General features: G+C 54.8%; 3 protein-coding genes across 3 annotated transcripts in view; 2 read left to right on the top strand and 1 right to left on the bottom strand.

Annotated features, from left to right (window-relative positions):
• The first annotated feature begins 1,915 nt into the window (after nt 1–1,915).
• Nucleotides 1,916–7,670, top strand: DTYMK (deoxythymidylate kinase (thymidylate kinase)). The gene is made up of 5 exons (XM_006875234.1): nt 1,916–2,045; nt 3,083–3,191; nt 3,596–3,686; nt 6,875–7,072; nt 7,560–7,670. The coding sequence occupies exons 1-5, from the start codon at nt 1,916–1,918 to the stop codon at nt 7,668–7,670; spliced, it is 639 nt and encodes a 212-aa protein (XP_006875296.1).
• A 4,439-nt stretch (nt 7,671–12,109) lies between these two features.
• On the bottom strand, nt 12,110–19,186 carry ATG4B (autophagy related 4B, cysteine peptidase). The gene is made up of 13 exons (XM_006875216.1): nt 19,095–19,186; nt 16,079–16,180; nt 15,724–15,795; nt 15,311–15,409; nt 15,087–15,188; nt 14,851–14,923; nt 14,389–14,468; nt 13,711–13,892; nt 13,318–13,396; nt 13,087–13,232; nt 12,715–12,771; nt 12,503–12,596; nt 12,110–12,183 (listed from the first exon to the last, which is right to left on the bottom strand). The coding sequence occupies exons 1-13, from the start codon at nt 19,102–19,104 to the stop codon at nt 12,110–12,112; spliced, it is 1,170 nt and encodes a 389-aa protein (XP_006875278.1). The 5' UTR covers nt 19,105–19,186.
• Nucleotides 19,187–19,839: 653 nt separating this feature from the next.
• Nucleotides 19,840–27,608, top strand: part of THAP4 (THAP domain containing 4) — a 62,579-nt gene continuing 54,810 nt past the window's right edge. The window contains exons 1-2 of the mRNA XM_006875215.1: nt 19,840–19,916; nt 21,516–22,588. Of these exons, the coding sequence (XP_006875277.1) occupies nt 19,840–19,916; nt 21,516–22,588 (1,150 nt within the window). The remainder of the gene's footprint in view (nt 19,917–21,515; nt 22,589–27,608) is intronic.

Genomic DNA, 27,608 nt, shown 5'->3' with positions numbered 1-27,608 from the left:
AGCAAAGTTGTCCAATGTAACATGTCATGTCATTTGATTTTTTAAAAGAACCTTTTTATTGTGAATTGATTGAAGGTTTACAGACAAGATCACCGGTTTTACATTCAAGCAATCACACAGTTTCATCTCAATGATTGCAATCCCCCTCCATGGAACGACAGTCTTCCCGCTTCCTCCCTGTGCTTCCTATTTGCATTCCATCCATCTTCTCATCCCTTCTCCACTTTGTCCTCATGGAAATGATTGATCATCCCATAGTGAGCATCCCTTCCTTGCTATTGTTGTTGTCCTTCCCTGCCCCCCGCATAAACCCATCCACTGCATGGGTGAATATCATTTGATTTCTTGACTGCTGTTTCCCTGAACATTGTGGATCCAAGTAAATCCTTGACACCTTTCATCTTGTAATTCCCACAAAGTAATTGAATGAGACAAGACAAGTAAGAGGGCTTGTGGTGTGACACAGTGAATCAGCGCTGGATTGCGTGCGAACCACAAGACCTGCAGTTCAAACCCACCAGCTGCTCCTTGGAAGCCCAATACAGGGTCGCTATGAGTTGAAACTGACTTGATGGCACTTCAACAACAATAAGGAGCTCTGGTAGCGTAATGGTTACCAATCGGGCTGCGAACCTTAAGGTCAGCAGTTCGAAACTACCAGCCGCTCCACGGGAGAAAGAGGAAGCTTTCTGCTCCCATAAAGATTTACAGCCTCGGAAACCCTGTACAGGGTCTCTATCTCTATGGGTCGGAACCGACTCGACGGCACATGACAACAACAAGATGGCTGAATTTCTGGCGTGGCTATAGGATCAGCACTGGACTGCAAACCTCCAATACAGGGTCAAAACGGCACTTAACAACAATGTGATGGCTGGAACTGCCGTTGCCTTAGCAGACCCTGACCAAACTCATAAGGCCCGCGGGCAGGACGTTCCTGAGTGAGGACAGACTGGACTGCACTTAACAACTTTAATTGGTAGTTAAACTCCCCTGGAGGAATATCAGGATCACAGTCAATGTGACAGCCTGGAGAAATTAATGATGCCTGTTGGAGACAACATGACCGATGGGCAGCGCAATCTGTAATAAAAGAGGCAACAACTGAGCCCCTGGAATTCCTGGGGCCCCACCCCATGCCCGCGATCCCTATCCCAGCCCTTCTTCCATCGTTCTTTAGGAGACGCCTGCCCCCGTGTGCATTGATCTCAATGAACGCTACACTGCTGAGCCCTGTCTGAATGTTCACTATATTCGTGGCAGGAGACGAAGGAGCCTTTTTCCGGTTACACTGAAAACAAAACAAAAAGTATTAGGTGTTCTCGACTTTACAGACGAAAACAGCACTGAATCAGGACGGAGTCCCAGGCTTTTGTAAAGCGGCCCACTCTTTTTCCTTTCGATAACGCTATGGGTCGGAACCGACTTGACGGCACTTAACAACAACAACAACAACGTGGACTTCAGGAATAATGGCAATCACTAGCCTCATCCTGTTCCTAGATGTCACGCGGCCGGTGTCCACTACGGGGTAAGACATGGGCCACGCTCCGCAACGGACCACAGCGGTACACGCTCACGACCGCACGCATGGAACTACGTAACAAGCAGCGTCATGCCACGACCCCACGTCGACCTCCCTCTCGCCCAGGGTCGCCAGCCTGCACTCCCGGCGCCTCGCCGCATCCTCTGCTGAGGGCAGCGACCCCAAGTCCACCCTCCCCGAAACCCGGTCTTCCACCCTGGCGCACAGCTCCGTCCTTTCGCGGCCTGACGACGGTAGCCCCCGAGGGTCATGCACTCTGTCAAAGCAAGCCATTTTCAGCGCGCGCCGAGGACGCTGGCCAATGGAGGCTCCGCGCGGCGGTGACGCACGAGCGGCGACCCTCTGAGCGCGTAGTGGCGGGAAATCGTGATGGCGGGCCGCCGTGGGGCGCTGATTGTGCTGGAGGGCGTGGACCGCGCGGGCAAGAGCACGCAGGCCCGCAAGCTGGTGGCCGCGTTGTGTGCCGCCGGTCATCGCGCGGAGCTGCTCCGCTTCCCGGGTGGGTGCCGCTCCGAACCTTGGGTCTCGGGACAGACGGACGGACGGGGCTCCCAGGATGGAAAGACGGATGAGCTGCGGCCCCCAGGGGCTGTGACTCCCAGTGACCGTAGCCGCCTTCCACCACGCACTCGGGCGCCACGCTGCTTGTGTTGTATTTCCTAACTTCTGTGTGGGTGTGATGAACTGCGCGTTCCGACTCTTAGTCACCCCGTAAGTCTTTGCAGGAGCAGAAAGCCTCATCTTCCTCCTGCAGCGGCTGGCCAGTGCTTAGCATATGGTACCACCGCGTTTCCCTTTCAGAGGGCAATGGTGTGCCGGCCAATCTATTCCGACTCATAGCGACCCTGTATAAGGTTTCCGAGAATCGGCTGCCAGTCTTGTGGTTAGCAGTCCAGTGCTTACTCAACAGTGCCACTCCAAGACTGCTAGCAACATCAAGAGGATGAATAGATCTCAGATTCTCAGACCTTCCCTTGTGCCTTAACAATCTGCGTTTCTTATTTGTTTGGATTAGCCTTTGGGGTGCTAACCACAAGTTCGGTGGTTCAAACCCACTAGTAGCCCTTCTGTAGACAGATGAGCCATCTCCTTATTAACTTCAGTCTTTGAAGCCCTGGACAGGTTACTGTGAGTTGGAATTGACTTACTACCAGTGGATTTGATTTTTTGCTTGGACTCTGAGGGGTTTTATGGAACATTTTTAAAGTAATACGACCTTGAAAAAATGCATATGAAAATATAATCTCAGTAATCACGTGTTACTAAAAAAAAAGAAATGGTTCTGATCTTCAAACGGAATCCACACACCTTATGAATGCTTCCTTTGAGTTAATTACTGTTTTCCTGGACTGACCCCCCCTTTCCGAAGCACTTCCAGTCCCTGGTTTCTGTGCACAGCAAAGCTCTGAGCTAGTCTAGCCATGTAAAGCTGACCTCAAAGCTAAGACATTTAAAACGAGAGGGTCAGCACAAATGGCCTACTTAGTGTCTATGGAAAGCTGCACTTCACTTGTGTATGATTTTTTTGTTTTCCAGAAAGGTCAACAGAAATTGGCAAACTTCTGAGTTCCTACTTGGAGAAAAAAAGTGAAGTGGAGGATCACTCTGTGCACCTGCTGTTCTCTGCCAACCGCTGGGAGCAAGTGTAGGTCCCCTCCCCACCTGCCTCAGTGCTCAGCCCGGCTCCCAGAAGTCTCTGGGTCCCCAGGCAAATTTGCAGAGTAGGCCTGAATTTAACTTGCCTTCTTTGGTTCAGCACTGCTTCGTGGGTAATTTTCTCCTGCGATTCCTCAGTATCTGTTAGTCCAGGCCTTCCCACCCCCCACAGCTGGGAAATAGCCTGGGCCCCTCCCCTGATGAGCTGTTTCTTGTGAGTTGCCTGGCGCCATTGCAGCCTGGAGGAATTTTTCATGAAGGGGGCCTTGAATAACAGTATGAAGAGGCTGCGTGTGCCTTCGCTGGAGTTCTTTCCTGTGTCCTGTCAGTGTTGTTGACGTGTGCTGTTTGGGGTGGGGAGCCGGGACACTGACGCTGCATCCTGCTTTTCAGGCCTTTAATGAGAAACAAGTTGCAGCAGGGTATCACCCTTGTTGTGGACCGGTATGCCTTTTCTGGGGTCGCCTTTACTGCAGCTAAAGAGGTGAGTAGAGCCAAGTGGATTTTTCCACTGTGCATCTACCCCAGGAATCTGAGCCCCTTCTGCCTGGAATTCTGGGTCCACATCACAGTTCCCCTGTGTCGCTTGCTTACCTGGGAGCTGAGTGACCCACACTCGAGTAGTTATAGTGGTCTCCATGTGAGGTGTTACCAAACAGTGCAAGTGTGTACTGGAGTCCAGTTTACAACGCACACAAGGAGTGCCTCTTTGACCACTTAGATCTTTTCTCCATTTATATGAATGTCATTTATTGGTCCAGTGGTGAGGACTTTTGTTTTTGTAACATTGAAGTGCAACCCATACCGAAGACTGGTTTTTAATCTTCATCAGTAAGTATTTTCCTCTTTGCTTGCAGTAAGCAAAGTTGTATCATGTGCATATGGTTAAGTTGTTAATGAGTCTTCCTCTAATCCTGATGCCACATTTTCCTTCATAAAATCCAGCTTCTGGGGTTATGTCCTCAGCATACAGATTTGAATAAGTATAGTGTAAGAATACTACCCTGGTGCACACCTTTCCTAATTTCAAACCATTCAGTGTTTCCTTGTTCTGTTTGAACAACTGCCTCTTGGTCTATATATACAGGTTTCTCATGAGCACAAGTAAGTGTTCTGGAATACTCATTCTCCACAATGTTGTCCATAACTGGTCATGAGCCACATAATCGAAAGCCTTTTCGTAGTCATTGAAGCACAGGTAAGCATCTTTCTGATATTCTCTGCTTTCAGCAAAGATCCATCGGACATCAGCAATGATATCCCTCATTCCATGTCCTCAGCTGAATCCGGCTTGAACATCTGTCAATTTCCTGTCAGTGTATGGTTGCATACATTTAATTATCTTTATCAGAATTTTACTTGCATTTGATATTAATGATACTGTCTGATTTCTGCATTCCGTTGGGTCACCTCCCTATGCAATAAGCACAAATATGGATCTCTTCTCATCAGTTGGCGAGGTAGCTATCTTCCACATTTGGCATGGATGAGTCAGTGCATCCAGTGCCACATCAGTTTGTTGAAAGGTTTTAAAATGTATTTCATCAGTTTCTGCAGCCTTGGTTTTTTTTAGTTTTCTTTTTTTTTAATTGATTTGAACATTTTAATTTTAAGTAGCCAACTTTTTTTTTAAATTGTGAATTGAGTGATAGTTTACAAGGGAGAACATCAGTTTTACATTCGTTTCATTCCAATGATTACAATCTCCTCTGCATCATCATTCAACAGTATTTGCTTCTATTCCCTCTATTTTTTGTGTGTGGTATTTTTTTTTGGGGGGGAGGGGGGTACAAAAAAACTCAAGAATATGTAACCACTTAAACAATCAAAGGGCACATTCTGCAAGCCTGCCTCCTGGCTGCTAGCACACAACCTTTCTCTTTCCCTGAGTCTCGAGTCCTCAGCTGCTCCCTCTCTCCATGTCCTCATCTCTGCCTTTATCTCTGGCGTCGCTGCTTCTCTGGATAGGGTCCCACATTCTGCTCGTGCTCTTCTCCCGTGATGGTCCTAGGATTCTCTGTGCCTGGACTATAAGATTAACTTGTTGTTGTTGTGAAATGCTGTTGAGTCAGTTCCGACCCATAGCGACCCTGTATAGGGTTTCCGAGGAGGAGCTGGTGAGCTTGAACTGCTGACCTTGCAGTTCAAACAGCTTTGCAGTCTGGCACGTTAACCCACAGCGCCACACCAGAACTCCTAAGATTAACTACTCCTCCTTTTTGTTACAAAACTTCTAACTTTACAATTGTGACAGTCACAATTAGTCATGATAACAGTTACTATTGAATCGTAAGAATCTTATCCTCATCTCCTTTCACCGGATCCGTCTACACAAGATGAAAACTATTCAGTAGGCGTTCTGCCTTCCCCTGAATAATCTGAAACTAAACTCCCTCTGGAAAACTTGTAAGCCAGTCACTTCTTGCCTTTATAGCCCTTCCGTTTTAGGTAGCCAATGTCTAAATTGCCCGTCTCTATCTACCCTGTATACAGAGGAGATAGCATTGATACTTGAAATGAAGATTCCTTCTCTCTCAGTTGATATTTTGAGTTACTAAATCCGTAAGTATAGGTCAAGTTCATCAAATTGTAGCAATTTACACTTGTCTATTCTTTCAAAAAAAATTTTTTTTTTTTAGGGTTAGGGTGGCAAGACCTGGGGACTCTATGGCCCAGAGTCAGTGACGTAGCCATAGAGGACTATAGTGGAGAGTGAAGCGTCCAGCTGATATGCAGTGAGGGGCGATGCACAAGAACACCCACACTTGTAGATAGCACCCATTTGACCTAAGTTTGATGGTTTGATGATCAGAACGTGACTAGAAGAAGATAAAAAACATTTTTTTTTTGAAAGAATAAACAAGTGTAAATTGTGTAAAATTCACAGCAGTGGTCCTATGCAGTATTTCTCCTTTTGTGACTGACTCATTTCACTCAGCAGAATGTCCTCAAGGTTCATCCATGTTGTGCTGTGGCATGCAGCTTCCTTGTTATTCTTCAAGGTAGCATAATATTCCATTGTGTGTATGTACCACAGTTTGTTTATCCATTCTTCAGTTGATAGACACTTTCCTATTGTATATAATGCTTCTGTGAACATTGGTGTGCATATATCTTCTCATGTTATGGCTCATATTTCTTGTGGGTAAATACCAAGTAGAGGAATTGCTGGATCATAAGGTATTTTATTTGTATTTCCAACCTTCTGAGGAAGTGCCATACTGCTTTCTAGAGTGGTTGGACCAGTTTGCAGTCCCAGCAGCAATGCAGGAGCAATCTTCGTTTGATGCTTTCTGTACCAGTCAGTATTTTGCTCATAGAATGCTTCAATATTGCAAGTTGAAGCTTGGATTTTTTTTCAGTTCTTTCAGCTTGAGAAATGCTGAGCGTGTCCTTGCCTTTTGGTTTTCATTGGCTCTTGATCATGTGCTACTTCTTGAAATGGTTGAACATTGACTATTTCTTTTTGATACAGATGCATTCTCTGGTTATATTCCAAAGTTGTCTTTTTAAAATGTGAGCAAGAGCAGACCTTTCAGATCTCCAGTTAAAACATGGAAGGGTCCCTACTGTGCCTTTTCTCTGCTTGTACCTTCCACAAGTGCTCACTTGTTCCCTTTTATGACAAAAGCCAGCATGCTGCCTGCCTCTGAGTGTGAATTCCCCCAACAGAACTTCTCCCTGGAGTGGTGCAAGCAGCCGGACGTGGGCCTCCCCAGACCGGACCTGGTCCTGTTCCTGCAGCTGCAGCTGGTGGACGCCATGCGGCGCGGTGGGTTTGGCCAGGAGCGCTATGAGGATAAGGCCTTCCAGGAGAGTGCCCTGCGCTGCTTCCAGCAGCTCATGCAGGAACCGAGCCTGGACTGGAAGGTGAGGCTCTGGGCATCATCGGTCGCCATGTGGACAGCTCCTGGCACTGCAGGGAACGTTCTGTGTTGGGCACTTGGCTTCTGCCCAGGGAGGCCCTGTGGGGGTGTCCCGCCACCTTTTTTCTCCAGGTTGCTTGTGTTTGGCCCTAGGCCTGCCTCACACTGTTGTGGGCTGAGCTTCCTAAGACCTGTTGGCTCGGCAGGTGGGGTGCCCAGACAGGTTATAAATGAACTCTTCCTCCCCTCTCCCTGGGGCTGTGGGGTCCGGCCTCTTCCTGTGTGCTCTCCAGCCCAAGAACTGAAGGTCTAGACCCAAGCTTGCTTGGTCTCATCAGACAGTATCCATGGCAACCCTGAGATGACTGGTGGGTGGTACTTTGTAGAAGCCAGAGGGTCCTCACTCTTGTGCAGGCTCAGGGTGGAGGTCCAGTTGGGCCTCTCCCCAAGGAGCTAACAAGCTCTTCTCCCTGTTGTGCTGGTGAGAGCAGACCGTGGATGCCTCCAGGAGCATTGAGGATGTCCACGAGGAGATCTGCGCCCTGTCTGAGGCCACCATTCAGGATGCTGCACACAGACCATTGGGCCGCCTATGGATGTAGGGGCCCCGTGCCTGCCTTTCTGCTGAGGAGCTGAGACCTGCCACGACTCCAGTGACCACCCACACGTGTGCGCCGGCAGAGGAGACAGGTGGACTCGGCTGTGGGTAGGGGGGCAGTAGGACAAGAGCGTGGGTGAGGTCGGGTGCCTGTGCTTACTTTTCCACCCGTTTTCCCGGAGACCCTAATAAACCTGTATTTGTCTGGAACTCAGCGGGAGCCACGTGTGAGCCCTTTCACCATGGTCACCTCAGGTGGCGCTCAGCTAGCTCAGTGCATCTCGGAACCGTGTCTGGGGAAAGCTGCTCCCAGCCTAGGCCCAGACACTCCCGTGTCTCAGGCCTGGTCCTGGGAGCAGCTGTTCCATCATGTGAAGAGTGCAGCTCAGAGCAGCGCCGGGCTCCGGCCGCCATGACAGGGATGACTGTTCTGTCTGCAGCCGGGGCTGCCTGGGCCTCAGAGGACACCTCCTGGCCTGCAGGGCTGGGCAGCAGCCGTCTGCTTGTAGCCAAGGGAGGTGTGGACACAAAGCGGGCTGAGTGTCCTTGTGTCCTGCCCAGGGGGCTGATTGTTTGTCTGCAGGGCATTGCCTGCTGCAGTCTGGCTGGAAACTCTTTTCCCACCTCGAGGCTTGTGTGTCCTGTTGCTGGTCCTTTGCTTCAGCTGCCACTGCGAGTCCCAACCACCTGTGAGGGCCGTGGGCACCAATGGCTACTGGAGCCACCTGGTGGAGGTTCTGGACAGAGGAGGAAGGGCTGGGGTGAGACCAAGGATGTGGGATGTGGGACAGGGAGGGTGAGCAGGGCCCCCATGGGACTGTGGTAGGTAGTGGTCAGCAGATAGGACCAGGCTGCTGCTTGGCATAGCTGTGCCAGGAGGGATGACCAGGCCACCCTACCTTCAGCGAACCATGACGCAGAGTGGCTGCCCTGGGGTCAGGAAAGATGGTTTAAGATGAGACTCAGCGATGTTGGGGAGCCAGGGGAAGGCCGCAGAGGGGAGGGGGCAAGCAACACCGCCCTTTCCCACACCCAAGGCAGTGGAGGAGGACAAAGGTTCACTGGATCTGGAAATGGGCTGTGAGTATCTACCAGGAATGCAGGGGCATGCAGAAGGGGTGAGGAGGGGCCCAGGGCAGAAGGAAGTGGTGAGGAGGGGGCCCAGGGCAGAAGGAAGGGGTAAGGAGGGGCCCAGAGCAGAAGGAAGGTGTGGGGAGGGGGCCCAGGGCAGAAGGAAGGGGTAAGGAGGGGGCCCAGGGCAGGTAGAAGGTGTGAGGAGGGGGCCCAGGGCAGGTAGAAGGTGTGAGGTGGGGGCCCAGGGCAGGCAGAATGTGTGAGGAGGGGGCCCAGGGCAGGCAGAAGGTGTGAGGAGGGGACCCAGGGCAGAAGGAAGGGGTGAGGAGGGGATCCAGGGAAGGTAGAAGGTGTGAGGAGGGGCCCAGGGCAGGCAGAAGGTGTGAGGAGGGGGCCCAGGGCAGGCAGAAGGGGTGAGGAGGGGGCCCAGGGCAGAAGGAAGGGGTGAGGAGGGGGCCCAGGGCAGGCAGAAGGTATGAGGAGGGGGCCCAGGGCAGGCAGAAGGGGTGAGGAGGGGGCCCAGGGCAGGTAGAAGGTGTGAGGAGGGGCCCAGGGCAGGTAGAAGGTGTGAAGAGGGGGTCCAGGGAAGGTAGAAGGTGTGAGGAGGGGGCCCAGGGCAGCCTTTTTTGAGATCACATTCCCAAGCCAGCCGTGCTCATTCCCCAGGAGCCCCAGCCTTCGTTGGCCCCTGGCCTGCTCCCTCAGGTGTGGTGTCCTCATGCAGGTCCTGTGGATGACCCTCCCATCACAGAGGCTGCTATGTGGAGGGCAGAGGCAGGGCCAGGTCACTGGGTAAGCGGGTACATTGCAGAAGGGGCACACTTGCTTATCTATGGTGAGCAATCGGACGTGGGCACATATGGAAATGGGTGTCATCAGATCTTGTGTGTCCCTTACTTGAGCCCTGGTGGCATGGTGGGTATGATAGTTGTGTGTTCAACTTGCCTGGGCCCGTTTTCGCAGTAATGTGACAGTATGACAGCGATTCCCCATGAGGAGACCTCCGTCACATCTGATGGAGGTGATTGCCTCTGTCAGGAGATGTCACGTGATCACTTCCACGATGAGGTATGCTGTTAGCAGCCAGTCATTTCAAAGGGTTTCCTTGGTGTGGTCTGCTTCCTATAGATGGGCTACATGGACAAAACTTGCTTTCGCTCTGATCCTGCATCTGGCTTGTCATGTGACCACTGGCTCTTTTGCTTGAACCGGCGACCTGCCATACTGCTGATCTTGGGCTCTTCAGCTCCTGCAGCTGAGGGCGATAGGGAATTTCCATAAGGAAGCAGCCTTCTGCCTCAGATCAGGGGTGTCACTGGGGCTGGTGTCACCTGCCCAGCCCCCAGGCGCCTCCTCCCATCCCAGTTTGGAAACGGTATCTCACGCTCCCAACGAGCCTCCTTCCATCTCAGTGTGGAAACACATGGTGGCCCATCCATCCCCCATTACCAGACCAGGCAGAATCCTTTGAAATATCAATTGTAATCAGTAATATAATTGTAAATTACTTAAATGAAGTATTTCTTAGATATGAATACTAAAAACAAAGTTGTTTTATTGTATTAACTAGTAACTAAGTAGAAACCTTTTCATTCTCAAAAAAGTGATAGAGGTTCCCAACTAGAAGTTACCACAGTATCGTATATAAAACACTGGAAAATTGGACCGAATCAGCTGCACAGTGCTTGTCGCTTGTGCACACATGGCCATGACTTGAAGCCTCATTGGAATTCACTAACAATGACAGTTGTGACCAGAGCACATTAGAAGCTTCAAAAGGAAAGAGAGTTTCAGCTCTGTGGTGTATTAAGACCTAAGCTGGGCTTATGAAATGTTTTTGTTCTAACTAACTACAGGGATATTTTTATTAAGTAGTCAATTCTTGCTAAAGCTGCCCATTTTGGCGTCACCTGGTGCGGTCCATCCTTCCCCAGTCTCCATCCATGCCAAGGGTGTGGTGAGAGCCCACCCTGCCAGGCCTCCAGGGCTCTTCTTCCCCCATCCCAGTGCAGCTCACATGCCGCCTGCTCTCCTACACTGTCATCCCTGGGGGGTGGACAGTTCTGGTGTGGGTCTGCAGCCACCTGTTCCTCAGCACACACATCACTCAGGTTTCCTCAGAACTTTTGTGACGTGACCTCATAAAACATCCAGTTTTGTTTTTATCTGGAAATCATCCTGTGTAGTGCCGTGTAGTTGGTTCCAGCGTAGTGACCCTGTACAGGGATTCCAAGGAGCAGCTGGTGAGTGTCAACTGCTGACCTTGTGGTCCACTGCGTCTCTTACAGCGCCATATACATTCAAGAAAAGAATCAAGACACGCTGATTGTTTTCTACCGAAACTGTTCTTATTTGCCATTAAGAATTGCAAACTATACTACCAAGAATGAACACCATTCTCCTCAGTAAGCCTGTCATTAAAAAAAAAAATTCCCACAGGAGACCCAACTCTCCCTCGGTTGCCTTGCTTGTCCAGGGGCCCCCCTGTCCCCCGCCACTTGCCGCCCACTCCAGCAGCAGGCCTGGTTTCCAGAAGAGCAGCGACAATGGAACCGGCCCCCTCTACCCTCCTTCCCCGAGAAATGTCTGCGGTTAAGGGCAAGGAAAGCGACAGACCTGGGCATCATCTGCTCACTCAGACCAGGGGGTGCCCCCTTGTCCCCTCATGAGCAACCACAGTGGTGGATCCTACAGGACTTAGGGCAGGGCTGGAAATGGGGCTCCTCTGAGACAGGCTGTGTGTGGAGGGGGTCAGCCTGGCCCTGAGGCGGGGATAGGCATAGCTCATCTGTCTTCTGTCAGAGGCCCCAGGTCACTGTAACCTGCAGTGACCTGGGAAGGTGGCTCTGAGGACACAGGACGGGGGCATTCTACTGGTCCCTTCCCCGGAATGCAGCCCTTGTGCCACCCCAGGCAAACAGCTGGCCCTGTCAGGGTGCCCGCCCCCACCCTCACAAGGCGAACCCTCCGGCCTTGCTGAGGTAGCCTTAGTGATGTGTCAGAGCAGGCTCCAGGACACTGGTGTGGGTCACACCCAACATAAATCCATGTCCGGGTGGAGTCACTTCAAACAGGACTTTAATTCCCGAGCAAGTCGCCAGGAGGACGCGGAAGAAAGCCGGTGGGCAAATGCAGAGCTGGCAGTGTCGGGAGGAGAAGCTTCCGGGAGTGTGGCCACCAGCTCTGTTCTGCGGCTGCACCCGCGGCCTCAGCCAGGGGCACTGGGCTGGCCTGCGAGGGTACTGGCTGAAGGCTCCTGACTCGAGCGCCGGACCCAGCTCTCACCCTCAGCAGGTGGGCAGGCTGGGATGGAGGAAATGTGGGCACTAGGCCCCTGAGGGCCAGCCGAGTCCATCCCAACCCTGGTCCTCAAAGGGACAAGATTTCAAATTCTTCATCTTCTGAGTCAAAGAACCTTTCCAGTCGTTCTACGTCGGAAGCATCTAGAAGAGACAGGGCAATGCTGGTCTGACCTGGAGCCTCCAACAGTGCAGGGTGCTGAGGACAAGCTAGAGGGGCCCCGGACCCCAGAATGGACGTGGAGAGACAAGCAGGAGCGTGGTGGGCACAAGTCAGCACAACTCCCGGTACAAGGAGGGAGAGTTTATAAGGTGCCAAGCTACGTGCTCACCATGTCTGTGTACAAGGTCTGCTGGCCCGCTCCTTCCTGATGGGAGTCACTGTGCCCACACGCATCCAGCACAGAGCAGAAGGGAGCAGGGCCCAGGGTGTGGACACAGGGAAGCCTGTGGAAACACTCACCCAGAGAGAGGTTCAGGACGTCAGGGCAGGCCAGGTGTGAGGGCTGCTGTTCCACCAGCTCGAACATGGGCAGGGCGCCTGACAGCAGCGGCAGCTGAGGGAGATGGGAGACGGCCTGTCAGGGCCCAGCCAGCCACCACCACCAGTGCCACCTCGAACGGTGATCCCCCAGCCCCGCGGTCAGTGAGCATAGAGTCCAGCCAACCACAAACCTTCTTGACTTGCTGGCACCAGTCGTCGAAGTCTTCCTCGGTCTTGCAGAAAAAGCCCTGGGACAGCACAATGTCCACAAGCGCATGGACACAGGTGAGCACCTAAAACCCGGCTCCCTCCCAGGGCACGGCCAACTCCTGACACCTTGGGGGGGTGTCCAAGGTGGACACTCCTCCTCTGGCTGGGGGTGGGTGTCCCGCTTCCCGACTTCTTCCATCACGTGACCACCCCCCTCTGCCACAGCCGACTCGAGGGGGACTGCGTACAAGGCAGGCAGTCATTACACCTGCTGACTGGAGAGACGGCAGGGTCCCCCAGCTCAGGGCAGATGGGGGGCAGCCTCACACGAGAGTCACTGGACACAGGCCTACCACGGCAATGGACGGGTCCAGCTCAGCGATGTTCATGCGGCAGGGTGGGTGCTGGCAGTGGAAACTCTCGTCGGGGATGCTGCAGGGATCCACGAGCTCCACGGCAGGCTGAGTGGTGTGCGGGTCCAGGTAAATGAGCTCCTCACCTGCAAACCAGGACGGGGTCAGGCCTGTCCATGGCCACTGGTGGCCAGCAGACCCTCAGCGGGGGCCATCTCTGCAGCCACTCACCGACGTAGCCGATGAAGTAGTGGGCACTGTTGGGTTTCCCTCCGATCACGCCCAAGGACTGGGGTGCCCGGAAGCAGTGCTGTGGGAACAAGGTCACTGAGAACAGCACAGGGCATTGGGAAGACAGGCGAGAGAGCAGAAAGGCGGGTCCCCAGGAGTCAGGGCTGGGGCAGGAAGGCAGCTAGATCCAGGGGGTCTCCTAGAGCCCCGAAAGCATGACGAGGACAGGGGAGGCCACAGTGACAGCCCCTCAGAAGGAAATGCCACCCTTGGTTCTCCAGCTCATCTCAACTACGGTCTGTCTGGGCCGGGGACAGCCATGCTCCCCACTGGCCTGAGCTCCGGGCTCTCCCGTGGGCACCAGGGCTGGGGTGGGGTCAGAAACAGCCCCACCTTGAGCGTCTCCACGTAGGCCTCGTTGATGTCTGTGAGCCCCAGGCGCAGTGGGATGAGCAGCACCAGGGGTCTCCACGGGGCCGCTGCGCCTGCGCCTGGCAGCCCATTGCAGTGTGGGCTGGGGTCAGCAGAGTGGGCTGCGGCCGTGGTGCAGGGAGGGCTGCTCCGGCATAGCCGTCCTGTGTGGAGACATGTCCATGCTCTCAGACACAGTGCCCTTTGGAAAGTGGGAACCCTGAGGTCCACTCCCCAGAGAGAGGAGTCCAGACACCTGTTGCCGTGGTTACAGTGAACAGAGATGCACACGTGGCAGCGTGAGAACTCTCCAGACGTGGAAAACAAGGCCCCACGGGCCCACCAGCTACAGTGGAGGCAGGTGCTAGGCCCGGGCCCTCCTCAGCAAGAGTGGCCAACACTTTGGCTTCCTCCCTTGCTTCTCCAGACGAGGTACTCGGACAGCAAGCCAGGCAGCCCCTAGGGGCCCTGCCCAGCCTCAAGTCTCTGTCAGAAACAGCTTCCAACTCCCCAAATAGCTTTCCTCCTGGTGTCCCTGTGGGACTAGGTACAAGTGACATCCCCTACCCCCAGTCCTGTGTCGGAGGGGCTCACAGGTCCACCCTGGTTCCTCCCGAGTTCCATGACCTGCGATTTCTCCTGGAATCTTGGCGACTTAACTGATTTCGTCCATGACCACCGTGTTGTCCATGGCGATGTGGACGGCCAGGGAGCTCCACGTGTCAAACACAGCTAGTTTCCTGTGGGAAACCACACAGCGGTCAGCCCCACGGCCAACACACAGGGCGGCGGCAACCGTGCAGTGAGGGGCAGTGCTGCTGGGGGCTGGGGGAGGACTCTGAAAGCACAGGGTAGGGGCTGTGGGGAGCATCCAGGAGGCAGGAGTGAGGTTTCAGAAGCCCTGAGTGAGGACACACTCGGACAAGGAGTGGGCCTCCGGGGTAAGGGAGCAAGGACATGGGGGGCTGAGAAGCCATCTCAGGACTAGATGGGGCTTGGGAGAGGGAAGGAGGCAGAAGGCTGGCCAGGAAGAAGAGTAGAGAGGGAGGGTTGTCCCCAGGGAGGGGACCAGTGCCGAAAGGCCGCCCGGCCCAGCCCCCCCGGGGGGACAGTGGCACCTACTTGAGGACTTGGGCGACGGTGTTGGGGCCGTACCACTGGCCGATAGACTTGCCCTCACCAACTCCCATTTGCGCTGCAGAGACAGAAAGAGGTCAGCGCTGCCCACTGGCCCTCCCTCCCAGCTGTAGCAGGAGGAGAGGGAGGAAATGAAGGGCCCTAGAGCAGAAGCCAGCCGGGGAAGGGGGTGTTCGTCTTCACAGGCCACCCTCACCCCCACGCTCACAGCCGCTGCTCACCTATCTGGTGGATGGAGTAGTAACTGTCCTTCCTGTCCAGGAAGGCGTGGAGGACACTGAAGTAGCTGTCCGGCTGCCTCCTGCGCCGAGCCCACCTCCAGTCTGTGGGAGGAACACACACGTCTTGGCCTCCCACTTACAGACTAGGGATACCAAGTGTCCCCAAGCCAGCCGACTCCCCAGACAGCAGGATCGGCGGTGTAAGGAGGGCCCTTAGAACTCACCTCGGCCCAGGTGCCGGCACAGCAGAGCCTGGGCGAAGATCATCTGTCCACAGCGCAGCATACAGCCCCAGCCTGTGTCCGACGTGGGGCCTGTCCCCCCTGCCATGGTGACAAGAGACGTGCATGGTCGGGTGGTTCACAGACATGATTGGGGCCGGACCAACCCAGAGCCACATCAGAGCCAGTGACATGCCACTGTGTGGCTTCCACAGAGGGTTCCCATCCCGCCTCCTGGGCCTGGGAACAAGCATCGTCCTGCATGGAGACCCGGCTGGCCTGCTGAGCCGGGGCTGCTGTGAGGGTCAGGAAAGTGCTGGGCATCTCATACACAGGAGCCAAACCTACAGATGTCCCTGGTTCTCCTTCCTGAGACACTGACACTGTTACCTGTCACACCAAGACAGGGTCCTTACCGATGGCTGGGAAGTTTTTCCTGTACGTAAACCACAGTCTTGAGGCCACGTCAGACAAGATCTCATCCTTTTCTAGAGATGTGGAGAAGAAAACATATGCACATCCCATTTTACAGAAGAGCTAAGCTCCACGTCCACGCCCATGTGTACTGGGACCACTCTGACCCCCAGCGTTTCAGTTTGCCAGACCTTTATTCCTAGGCTCTCTTACTCTGGTTGTTCAGCATCACAGCAGGCAGCTGGTGGCTTCACATGAGGTGTCCTGGCCAGGCCTCCCCCCATGGAAGGTGGGAATTCTACTTGAGCCCCCACAGACCCTGAAGGCCAGTACAGAGTCCCCTGACAGAGCAGGCACCTGTGAACACGCTGTATTTTCTTCCCAGGATCCAAACTGGCTCCGAGGTCTCGGGGAAATCTTCAAAGTCGGCAAACCTGAGAGTGTCGTAGGTCAGAGTAGCTGGAAGCAGACACACATCGGTCAGATTCATGACATTTCCCTGGATTCCGGAGGGAGACACGCACCAGACATCCACAACGTGGGTGGGGCCGGGGCCCTCTACTTTTCTGAGCCTAGAGGTCAGCACCAGAGGACACATGTGCTAACAAACCACCACATTTGAGCACTTGGCCATTTTAGACTGAACACATTTAACACCTGAAGGACAAAAATAAGACGGAAGTGTGTTTGTGTGCCAAGCACGTGAAGCAGGCAGGGTGGGGCACTCTAACGGCTCTGCGTCTGTCTGCCCCCCCCCCCATGTGATTCTATAGTTGGGGGTACACTAACTGAAGGGGACGCCTGAGCTATTCCTGGTGGGAAAGTCAGAGGCCCCAAATGCATGCTGGGAAGAAGCCAGCGCCTCCTGTCCTGGTTTCGGCAGCCCTCCCGACCTCGGAGCTCCTCCTCCAATTGTTCCTAGAGAAGAGGGCCGTCTCTCCGACCCCTCTGACAAGCCCCCGAGGCGCACTTCTTGTCACTGGAGAAAATCTGAGTGTCTCCCACTCTGATTTCTAACAGAGCTCCACTTTTTGGTAAAAGTGACATGCGGATTATAAGGAGGTGTCCTGGTGTGGCACAGTAGGATAAGTAAGTACTAGACCGTCAACCACAAGGTCAGCGGTTCAAATCCACTAGCCACTCCTCGGAAAGCCCATACAGGGTCACTATGAGTCGGAAGTGACTTGACACCACTTAACCAAAACAGGAACACGTGGATACCGTGATCCTCACTAAGAGCCACCAGAAACCTCCTTGGCAAGAAGGCCTCTCCCTACGAGCAGGTGTGACACCTGCCCCGGGCCAGTCCCCTGATCTTCAGGGGACAGACGAGGCCTTGGGTCCATCTGTGAAGTACATTCACTGGGCCAGCAGGAGGGGCCTGGGTCAATGGGCATCCTTGACCATCAAGTGAAGGCTGGGCACAGTGGCTGGCACAAAGGCAGGCAGGGCTGGGCAGGGCCTGAGTTGAATGTGTGGTAACATCCAGCTGCTCGGCTCTAAGCTCAGCTGTCTGCACACAGTACGGTCCACACAGACCCTTGAGTAAACACCCACCCTGTCCAGGCCTTCTCTCCCCGCCACGTGCACAAGCTGGAAAGAACTGAAAGGCACGGCTGTCCTTCCAAGGAGCTGGAGTATGGGGCACTTCCGACACCGTGATGTCTCTGCTGCCTCCCCTGGTCACCCGCAGCCTCCATAAGCCACTGCCTTCCTGTGCCCTCCACACTAGGTTACCGTGCAGACTCAAGGGCCTGGCTTTCAGGCAGCCTTCTTGGAGGTGGACACTACTGCTGCCAGGACAGAACTAGGGACACAGGCGAGCTGTGGGAGACACTCCCGGGACAGCCAGAGTGCTACCGCCGAGATGAGGCCGAGTAACAACAATAAAGACCAAAGACCGTGAACAGGCCAAGCAGGAAAGGAAGGACGCTAATGGTGCAGTCAGGAGGCCTGGGAGGGGCAGCACTTTACAGGCCAGGACGCCAGCTTCAGAGGGAAGCAGCCCACAGGGTGACCAGAGGCGTCTGGGAGGGAGCCTCAAAGACATCACCCAGACAGGCAGCAGCCCCGCCGCCCTCTCCGCCGAGGAGAATCCAAGGAAGGTGGGCTCCCTGGCCCACCGAGCCCCCTCCCACCCCTCAACCTCCTATAGCTGCTGGAGGACCACCCACGCCACCCCACCTTGTCCCCCCTCTGCTCAGCGAGGCTCCGCCAGCCCCCCAGGAGACCCGATGGAGCCCCCTTCTCTTTCCCATCAGCTACAGATGGCCCACACTCAAGCCCACTTGTGCTTGTCCCCTCAGTGACACTCACTCCCGTCTCGGGGAAATGAATGCGGCGGCTCCACCCGCCCCACATGGGGTCCTCTTCTTTGAGGGGCTGTCCCCTGCGGCACCTGGCTTGACAGGCATGGCCTCTGGGCTGTGCCCACGTCCTCTACTGGACATCACGAGGTGAGAAGAGAGCCAGTCCCTTTCGAGCACCGTGCTTGCGAGGATGGGTTTGCATTTCAATCCCCCCGGGGCTGACGGCAGGGCCAGCAGCGTGGACACAGCCGCGGGGACCCAGCTTCTGCCCACCCCGCACACCAGACCCGTGTCCACCACGCTTCTGACGACTCGGCTCCAACCAGGGCTGCCCCTGCCGCTTGCCTTTCAGCCCGGACAGCTAACGTGCTGCCCTCTTCAGCTGTCCAGCCCGCTTCAGTGCGAAGCCGACACGTCCATCTTCCTCACCCGCTGTCCTGCCGCCTGCCATCGGGTGACGCCTCCCCGGGGCTGGCCTCGCAGCCCAACGGCGACCCTCTAGTGCAGTCCCCGTGCCCCCGACAATGGGGAGTCCCAGTTGGACTCCCGACATCCATCCCCGCAGCCAAACGTCCACCTTCTACCAGCCGGCCCCAGCAGCCACCTTCACCAAGCCCCTCCGGGCGCCCCGAACGTAGGAGCCGCGGCACAGGTCCAGCTCCGCGGGGCCGGGGTGTGAGTCCCGGCCTCACTCACAGCCGCTGCAGCCCAGCACGGCCGGTGGGCGGAGGCCGAGAGCGATGGCTCGGGACCACCCCAGGCCCCAAAGCACCCGGCCGCACAAGGTAGGCAGGGTCTCCTCCCCACGCCTCACACAACGACCCCAACGGCTCTGACGACAAGCAAGTCAGGCGGCCACCTAGGTGCCCCCGGCCCCGGCGTGACAGAGGGGGCGGCGTCAGCGTCCCCGCGGCCCGGAGCCCAGGCCGCGCCGGGCAGGTCGCCGGAGGGAGAGCTAAGTGGCCCGGGCGGCGCGGCCCCCGGGCGGCGGCTTCGGAGCGGAGACCGAGTGGCAAGGCGGGTGCCTGCCTCCCACGGGGTCTCGGCACCGGGCAATTCCTCACCTGCGTCCATCTTCCCTCTCCGGCCGCCGACTGACCCTTGGCGGCGTCGCTCCGACGGGCCCGCAGCGCGACGCGGCGACGGGGCGCCTCCGGGGCCAATCGGGACCCAGCGTCGGGCAGGCGACGCGAGAATCCGGCAGGGACCGGAAGGACGCGCCGGGCGCCGCCATCTTGGCGTACGGCCCAGGCCGTCGTTCGAGCCCTGACCAGGCTGCGTGGGGACGCATTGCGGGGCGATACCAATGTGAGAGCGACCTGAGCCGTCTCTCAGCTCTCTGCGCGCCGCACACAACACCTCACTCGTTCACGGGACCACAGGGAGAAGTCCAGGAGACCAAAGAACCTGCTGAACGGTCCGCTCCGCGTCGCGCCGCTCAGGGAGCTGGCCGGCCTCGACAGCGGAGCTCCGGCCTGTGCGGCCATCTTGCTGTACGGACGGGCTCCGGCGCGCCCATGTCGCCGTACGGAATCGCCCCGTCCCGGGGACGGAGCCTTCGCTCACCCGCCAGACGCTCCGACGCGCTTCCGACTCCGTCGCCCTCGGCAACTTACCCGAGGGCGCCGAGGGGCCGCAGACGCGGCGCAGTTGTCGGTTCCAGGCTGCGCGCCACCATCTTGCCGTACGGAGGACGCCGCCGCGCCGGCTCCACGTCCCGCGCCGCGTCCCTCCCTCAGGGCGGTCCGCGGGCGGCTCGGAGCGAGGGCCGGGGCCTCGCGGCGGCCGGCGACAGCGTCCGGGTCCGAGATGGTGATCTGCTGCGCGGCCGTGAACTGCTCCAACCGTCAGGGCAAGGGGGAGAAGCGCGCCGTCTCCTTCCACAGGTGAGCTCCCGCGGCCCGGCCACGCCCCCGCGGGGAAACTGAGGCCCGGGCCCCAGCGCGCGCCGTGCGGGGCCTCGCGGCCCGCCGCGTGAGTCAGCGGGCTGCAGCGCCGCGTGACCTTGGCCGGCCGGGTCTCCGGGCCGCGCGGACCCGCCGTCCACCCGCAGCGCCCCCTCCCCCGGCTCGATCACCGCGACCCCTGGTGCCCGACCTGGCGGACCGTCCACCGCGAGTCCCTGCGCGGAGACCCCCGGCCCGACCTCCGTTGGGGTCGTGGTCGCGGTATTTCCGTGCGACCCGCCCAGTGGTCAGTGGCCCTCGGTGTGGACACTTGGTGCGTGGACACGCCCACAGGGCTCCTGGAGGCCCGCGGCGTGGGGTGCGGCCCGGGACCACCGGGACCACCGGGAGTAGGCGGCCCGGCTCCGGGAAGGCCTACCTGCCAGCACCTGCCGGGCCTCCTTCCCACCGCTCACCTGGGCGGCCTCGGGACCCCTGGCTCCTGCAGGACTTTAAAAACGAGTTGGTTTTGTTTTATGCGCCGCAGCGGCTTTGAAGTTTCCAAAACGTAATTCTGTGTGCGATTTAGTCTTTACCTTGGTGCTTATTGAAAGGGAACAGCCGCTGGTTTCAGGGCTCGGCCACCGTTTCCCTGGATGCTGCTTTCCTTGTCGTTACGGTTGGTGAACTGGAGCTCTGCTGGCGTAGTGGTTACGAATCGGGCTGCGATCCTTAAGGTCAGCAGTTCGAATCTACCAGCTGTTCCGCGGGAGAAAGATGAGACTTTTGCTCCCGTAAAGATTGACAACCTCCGAAACCCTTTACAGGGTCGCTATGAGTCGGAACCGACTCCACGGCACGTAACAACAACAACTGTTGATGAAAACCACGCACACTCCGAGGCGAAGGGTGTTTCCTGGCCTTGGGAGTGGAGGGAGTGGTGCCGAGACCAGTCTTGGAGAAGCACTGCCCTCGAATCGGTTCTGACCCAGAGCGGTCCTGTTGGTCACAGCAGAACTACTTCCAAGGCCTGAGAGCCTTCTGGAAACAGTGCACCATTTCTTCCTCCCTTCAGCGTAGCTGGTTGGTTTGAACTGCTGGCCTTTCAGTTAGCACCCGAGGGCTCCTTAAATATGGAGGAAGTGGTTCAGATGTGGGGGACCTGAGAGAAGCTGCTGCTCAACATTGTTCATAGCACTTTGGATTCAGTCAAGGAGCAGAATGAATGAGTGCTGACCCCGCTGTATCCGTTCTCCTCTGACCAAGCAGCCGGGGCTGCCTGTGCCTGGGGCCCTTGAGGAGGGGCAGGGCACTCCTGTGGCGAGTACCCCCGTTTGGGTGGTGACCCTGGCTTTAGCCCCAAGCCTGGCATGCTGGGCACACTGGCAGGGTAGGACCTATCAAGGCCGAAGCTGGGCTTCCTGTGTCTGCGCTAGTGTTTTGTGCCCCTAGGATATCTACCCATCCGCCTTCGTCATAAGGGCAGACAGTGGGACTTAAACCGTAGGGGTCTGTAGGATGGGTGGGCACCAGCCACAGGGTGGGCTGCTGTGCTCTTGTTGACCGTTGGTCATCCTGACACTGCGCTTTTCCCGGCAGGTTTCCCCTGAAGGATTCCAAGCGCTTACTCCAATGGCTCAAAGCTGTTCAGAGGGACAACTGGACCCCCACCAAGTACTCCTTCCTCTGCAGTGAGCACTTCACCAAAGACAGCTTCTCCCGCCGGCTGGAAGATCAGCACCGACTGCTCAAGCCCACCGCAGTGCCCTCCATCTTCCATCTGGCTGAAAAGCGGGGCGTCACAGGCCATGGCAGCACCCGTAGGAAGGAGCGCAACAAAGCCCCAGGGGCCGTGAAAGGGCGCGCAGGCGCCTCTCTGTCCTCCAACGAAGACCCAGCGGCCAAGCTGGAGCCCAAGAAGCCGAAGCAGGTGACTGGGCGGGAGGCCGCCTCGGCCAGGGCTGACCTCGAATGCCTTGGTCCAGCCCAGGGGCAGGCATCTCTGGAGAGACCTTTAGGAGACAGCGGGGCTGCTGCCAGGCCGGGCACCCAGTGTGAGGCCGATGCCCTGGATGAGCAGGAGGAGAAGAGCTCCATGTCTGTGGACGACTTCAGCCCCCCCGGCTCCGGGCCCTGCAGGTTCATTGGCTCCCTCCACTCGTACAGCTTCTCCTCCCGGCATTCCCGGGAGAGACCGCCTGCCCCCAAGGAGCCCGGGGACCGCAAGAGGCCCAGGAGGGACGTGGAGCCAAGCGCCAGCAGCAGCAGCCCCGGACCTGACAAAGGCTCAGCCCACAGCCCCCCAAGCTCGTCGCTCACGGCCACACCGCAGAAGTCCTCCCCAAGCCCCTCAGCGCCCCCAGCGGATGTCACCCCGCAGCCAGCCGCCGAGGCTGTGCCCAGCGCCATGTCCATCAACGAGGTCATCCTGTCGGCCTCCGGGGCCTGCAGGCTCATCGATTCGCTGCATTCCTATTGCTTTTCCTCTCGGCCCAGCAAGAGCCAGGTGTGCTGCCTGCGTGAGCAGGTGGAGAAGAAGAACGGGGAACTGAAGAGTCTGCGTCAGAGGGTCAGCCGCTCCGACAGCCAGCTGCGCAAGTTACGGGAGAAGCTGGACGAGCTGCAGCGGGCCAGCTCCCCACACCTCAACGGCCTACTGCTGCCCAGCTCTGGTCAGTGCCCGGGGCCTGAGCCCCTGCTCTCTCTGCTCTGTGCTGCTGTCTGCCCCCTCCCCCGCCCCCGCTAGGACCACCCTACTCTCTGTGAGGTGGGCTCTGGGGTGCTTCCTGGGTGAGAGTGGACAGGCTGCCAGAGGGGTCTGGACCTGGGATTTGGGGGGAGAAGGCAGTGTTTCCAGAGCCTTGAACCAGATCTTTCCTGCTTGATCCCTTGCTAAGAATTGGTATTTTCACCCACCACCCCACCCACTTGGGGCGCTGCAGGTTAATGTGTTGGACTGCAAAGTCCGTTTGAACCGTAAGGTACGCAGTTCAAGCTCACCAGCCGTTCCTCAGAAAGCTCTTCCAGGGTCACTGGGAGTCAGAATCCACGTGAGAGTACTTAACCCCACTGCCCATTGTCGGTCACTTCCGACTTCAGCAACCCTGTCCTGGGCTTTGTGTTCTTGAGGGAAGCATGGGTCTCCCTTGGAGCACTGGCAGGTTTGAACTGCTGACCTTGTGTTTAGCAGCCCAGCGCCTGATCCACAGCACAGTGCCACAGGGCACCTTACTTTGCCCCCCTTCCCCCATTGTACTCAATCGAATCTACATTTTAACAAGCTCCCCCTGGATCACCTGGTTCTGCTTCCATCTGGGCTGGAAAGGCCAGTTCCAGTAGGGAGTGGGTCACACTGGCAGGGGCAGGGGCAGGTTGGACTGTTCAGTAGGTGGTCCCTGGGTAGCTGCTTACCCTTTGCAGTGGGTAACCTCTCTGCCTTGTCCCACAAGTCACCCTGAGTGATGAAGGCTTTATGTGCACAGGAATCAACAAGAGGTAAGCTGTTAGAAGAGACCCAGGGCGACTTTCTCCCCAGTGTTGAGGGTTGGCCTCAAGTGAACTCCTGACCACCAGTGGCTGCTGTCTCCTTTATAAACGTACAGCACTGTGGAGAGCAACAGGCCGAGACTGCGCAGACTCCCGTTTCTCACCCACCTCCCACTTGGTTGGTTGTTGCTATTTGGTATCTGGTGTGTTTCAGACGATTTTCTGTGCTTTTTACTTCATATCATTGTATCTGTACCGATAAGGAGTAGAACGCGCCTCATCTGTGGTTCTGGGTACTTCTGATTGTGCTGTTAAGTGGTGGTGGTGGTTTTGAGTAAAAGGTGCTGGTTTGGGTTAGGGTCAGTCAGTTGCCGTAGTCTATTCCGACCCCATGTGTTCCTCCGACCCCATGTGTATCAGAGTAAAACTGCTTCTTAGGGTTTTGATGGCTGACTTTGTGGAAGCAGGCCTTCTGAGGCACCCCTGGCTGGACTCAAACCCTCAACATTTCAGTCACCAACTGAGCAGGCTAGCTGTACGACCCGGGAACTCCTGAGCAGTCCTTTTTTAAAAAGGGGTTTCTAGATTGAGCAGTGTTCCTTCTGTTGTGCATAGGGTCGCTATGAGTGGGTACCGGCTCCATGACACCTAACAACAACAAGATAATCTTTACTCATTGACATTAGTAATCTTCTGTCTGTTTTCTCTCTCTGGTAAATATTGTCCTGTCCTGTGTCTTTCACTTGGGCCAGTGTTCCACAGTGGGACTCTTACCGAAGCATTCAGTGAACCCCGTCTTGGATATGGGAGTCACTGAAAACCCTTGTGTCCATAGCCCCTTAGTGTACCAACCATGATCACAAAAATCTTGATAATCCTCCCTTCCCAAATCCATACTCGAGGAAGAACAGCCTTAGTTAAGTACCAGGGATCCAGTTTTCCAACTCTAGTCTTGTCAGCAGTGCTGTGATCAAGGATTTGACCACCTCCTTCACCCTCAACATCAGCCCAAAACAGGCAGCTTCGCTCTCTACTTCCCTTGGTCAGATTGCCCTAAATTTGTCAGGAGCTCCGTCTTTCCGAAAGACCGGCTTTTAACCCTGTTGTCTCTGCTCTCCCTGGTTACGTTGCTGCTGCTATTCTGGCCCCGGCCCATGGAAGTGGACGTTCATTGGCAGTGTCTTGCTTCCTGCCACCTGCAGCTTGACTGCCCTTGTCCAGCTCTGTGGCCGTACCGGGGTCAGCTTCACATGTTCCAGCAAGTGACTACGGCTCATTTCTAAGTGCTGTATCACCTCACTGGGATTCCAAGTACCAGGACATACATTTGATACTTTTCCAAGAGGGTAGATTGGGGCGGGGCCGCTAAATGTTAGGAATTACTTTGTAATTTTGCTGCTTTGAGGCCCAACAGTATTCCTGCTGTTTGATCCGTTTTGGGGACTGTTTCATTGTTGTTGGAAGAGAATGTATCCTCTCTACTGGTTGGTTACATTGTTCTTTGTCCCCTTGAGACCTAGTCTCCCTCAGTTCCTCCTAGTCAGCAGATCTGTTTGCTAACTCATTTCCACCGCTGGCTCTGTTGGTTTCTAAGAACCTTAACGTGAGTCTCTTGCTGTGGTTCTCATCTGCCCATCTCCTCTTGCATGCCTGTGATAATTTATGTTTAAGACCATCCTGTAAGATGTATGAGTGATCCTGGAAATTGTCAACACGGAATAACTCTTTCATCCCATCTATAGTTTTATTTTCATTTATCCGTTTCATGTTAATTTATGTTATCATTCTGTCTTTGACTCAATCTGAGATCCGTTTTCTTTTTTGTTGTTAGGTGCCATCGAGTTGGTTGTGAGTCATAGTGACTAATGTGCACAACACAACACAACATTTCCCAGTCCTGGGCCCTTCTCACAACTCTTGTCCTGTTTGAGTCCACTGTTGCCGCCACTGTGTCAGCCCATCTCATGGGACGGTGGGGGGTGGGGCTCTAACTTTTTTTTTGCTGACCTTCTCTTTTACCAAGCATGATGTCCTTTTCTGGGGATTGAACCCTCCTGACAATCTGTTCAAAGAATGACAGACAAGAGTCTCAGCATGCTTGCGTCTAAGGAGCGTTCTGGCTGTGCTTCTTCGAAGGCAGATTTCTTTGTCCATGGTATAACAGTGTTCTTCCCCAACATCAAAACTCAAATGCATCAAGTCTGTGGTTTTCCTTATTCCTTGTCCAACCCTTACATGCATATGAAGCAGTTGAAAGTACCATGAATTTGGGTCAGGTAGACCTTGGTCCTCAAGCTGACATCTTTGTTTTTGAACACTTCAAAGAGGTCTTTGCAGCAGTGCCCAGTGCAAAGTGTTTGCTTTCCTGAATGCTGCTTCCATGAGCATTGGTGGTGGAGCCAAGTGAAGTGAAATTGACAACTCTGTCTTTCTCTGTGTAATTTTTTATTTTAGTTTTTTTCCTACAACAAAATTTTACATCTTTCTTGTTTTATTCCAATATATAGTATTGTTATATATTTCCTTCCCCATCACCCAAGTTAACACGCATCTGCCCTCTAACCAGGGAATTACTATCCTTTCGCTCCCACCCCTGGTAACTGCCTATGATAATTATTGGTCCATTTGTGAGGATTTTCATTTTCTTGACTTTGAGGGGCAGCCCATACTGAAGGCTTGTGCACCTTGGATTTTCATCAGTAAATAGTTCAAGAGTTTTTTGCTTCCAGCAAGCGAAGTGGTGTCATCCGCATATCTCAGGTTCTTAATGATTCTTCCTCCAGTGAATCTGATGCCACTTTCTTCTTCCTATAATCCAGCTTCTCGGATTGTTTTTCATCGTACAGATTGAATATTGTGGTACTTAAGGGTTGTCAGGTTGGTTCTGACTCATAGTAACGCCCTGTATAGGGTTTCCAAGGAGCGGCTGGTGAGCTTGAACCGCCAGCCTTGCAGTTCAAACGACTTTGTTCACACCTCTCCTGATCTTAAAGCATTCATTGTCCTTGGTGTGTTCTAACAAGTGCAGCTTGGTCTATGACAGGTTCCTCATGAGCACAGTGAAGTGTTCTGGGTACCCATTCGTCACAGCGTTCCTTATCCTTAGCTTCTCGTGAGCCACACAATCAAAAGCCTTTGCATAGTCAATAAAGCACAGGTAAATAAAATATCTTTCTGTTATTCTCTGCTTTCAGCCAGGATCCACCCGACATCAGCAATGATAGCCCTTGTTCCATGTCCTCTTCTGAATCTAGCTCAAATTGCTGCTGATTCTGTCGATGGACTGTTGCAGCCACTTTTGAATTATCTTCAGGAAAATTTTCCTTGCATGTGATATTGATACTATTGTCTGATAATTTCCCTGTTCAGTTGGGTTACCTCTTTTTGGAATAAACACAAATATGGATCTGTTTCAACTGATTGGCCAGCTAGCAGTCTACCAAATTTCTGGGCATAGATGAGTGATTGCCTCCATTGCCACATCTGTGTGTTGAAAGGTGTCTGTTTGTGTCCCCTCAATTCCTGGAGTCTTGTTTTCACCAGCGCCTTCAGTGCAACTTAGATCTCTTCCTTCAGGACCATCAGCTCTGGAAACGATTGAACATTAACCATTACTTTTTGTTACTACTGTGACTCTGTGTACACCTTCCATCTTCTTTTGATGTTTTCTGCATCCTTCAGTAGTTTGCCCATGAATCCTTCAATAGTGCAAATCAAGGCTTGAATTTTTTCTTCCGTTCTTTCAGCTTGAGAAATACTGAGCATGTTCTTCCCTTTGGTTTCGCAACTCCAGGCCTTTGCACATTTCATGTAAGACTTGACTTTGTCTTCTAGAGCTGCCCCTTTGATGTGTTCTGTTGAACTCTTTGAGTTCCTCATTTCTCCCATTTGCTTTAGCATATCTACACTGGAGAGCAACTTTCAGAACTCTCTGACATCCATTTTGGTCTTTTGAACAACCCTTTGCTTTACTTCTGTACAATGTTCTTGTTGTCATACTCTTTCCATCTGTGGACATTAGCGTCTAATCTGATGGCTTATGTTTTGAGATTGTCTCTAAATTGATGATCTGTTCTGCTCTCAGCCTCTGACTTTGTTTTGACTAATAATGCCAAGCTTTTCCACTGTCTTTTCCCACAGATATAGTCAATTTGATTACTGTGTGTTCCATCTGGTGAGGTCCATGTATTGCTGTTGTTGTCAGGT

Source organism: Chrysochloris asiatica, unplaced genomic scaffold (assembly GCF_000296735.1).
Source record: "Chrysochloris asiatica unplaced genomic scaffold, ChrAsi1.0 scaffold00314, whole genome shotgun sequence".
In the NCBI taxonomy this organism is placed as follows: Eukaryota; Metazoa; Chordata; class Mammalia; order Afrosoricida; family Chrysochloridae; genus Chrysochloris; species Chrysochloris asiatica.
This window is presented reverse-complemented; position numbering and strand designations above follow the sequence as displayed.

Bases quoted from the DNA above. Each gene is read 5' to 3' on its own strand.
- DTYMK (XM_006875234.1), top strand. From the start codon at position 1,916: ATGGCGGGCCGCCGTGGGGCGCTGATTGTGCTGGAGGGCGTGGACCGC. The intron at 2,046-3,082 runs GTGGGTGCCGCT...TTTGTTTTCCAG, and splicing joins GGAGCTGCTCCGCTTCCCGG to AAAGGTCAACAGAAATTGGC. The intron at 3,192-3,595 runs GTAGGTCCCCTC...CCTGCTTTTCAG, and splicing joins GCCAACCGCTGGGAGCAAGT to GCCTTTAATGAGAAACAAGT.
- ATG4B (XM_006875216.1), bottom strand. The intron at 15,796-16,078 runs GTGCCTGCTCTG...CCACATCTCTAG, and splicing joins AAAATACAGCGTGTTCACAG to AAAAGGATGAGATCTTGTCT. The intron at 15,410-15,723 runs GTAAGGACCCTG...TCACCATGGCAG, and splicing joins GAAAAACTTCCCAGCCATCG to GGGGGACAGGCCCCACGTCG.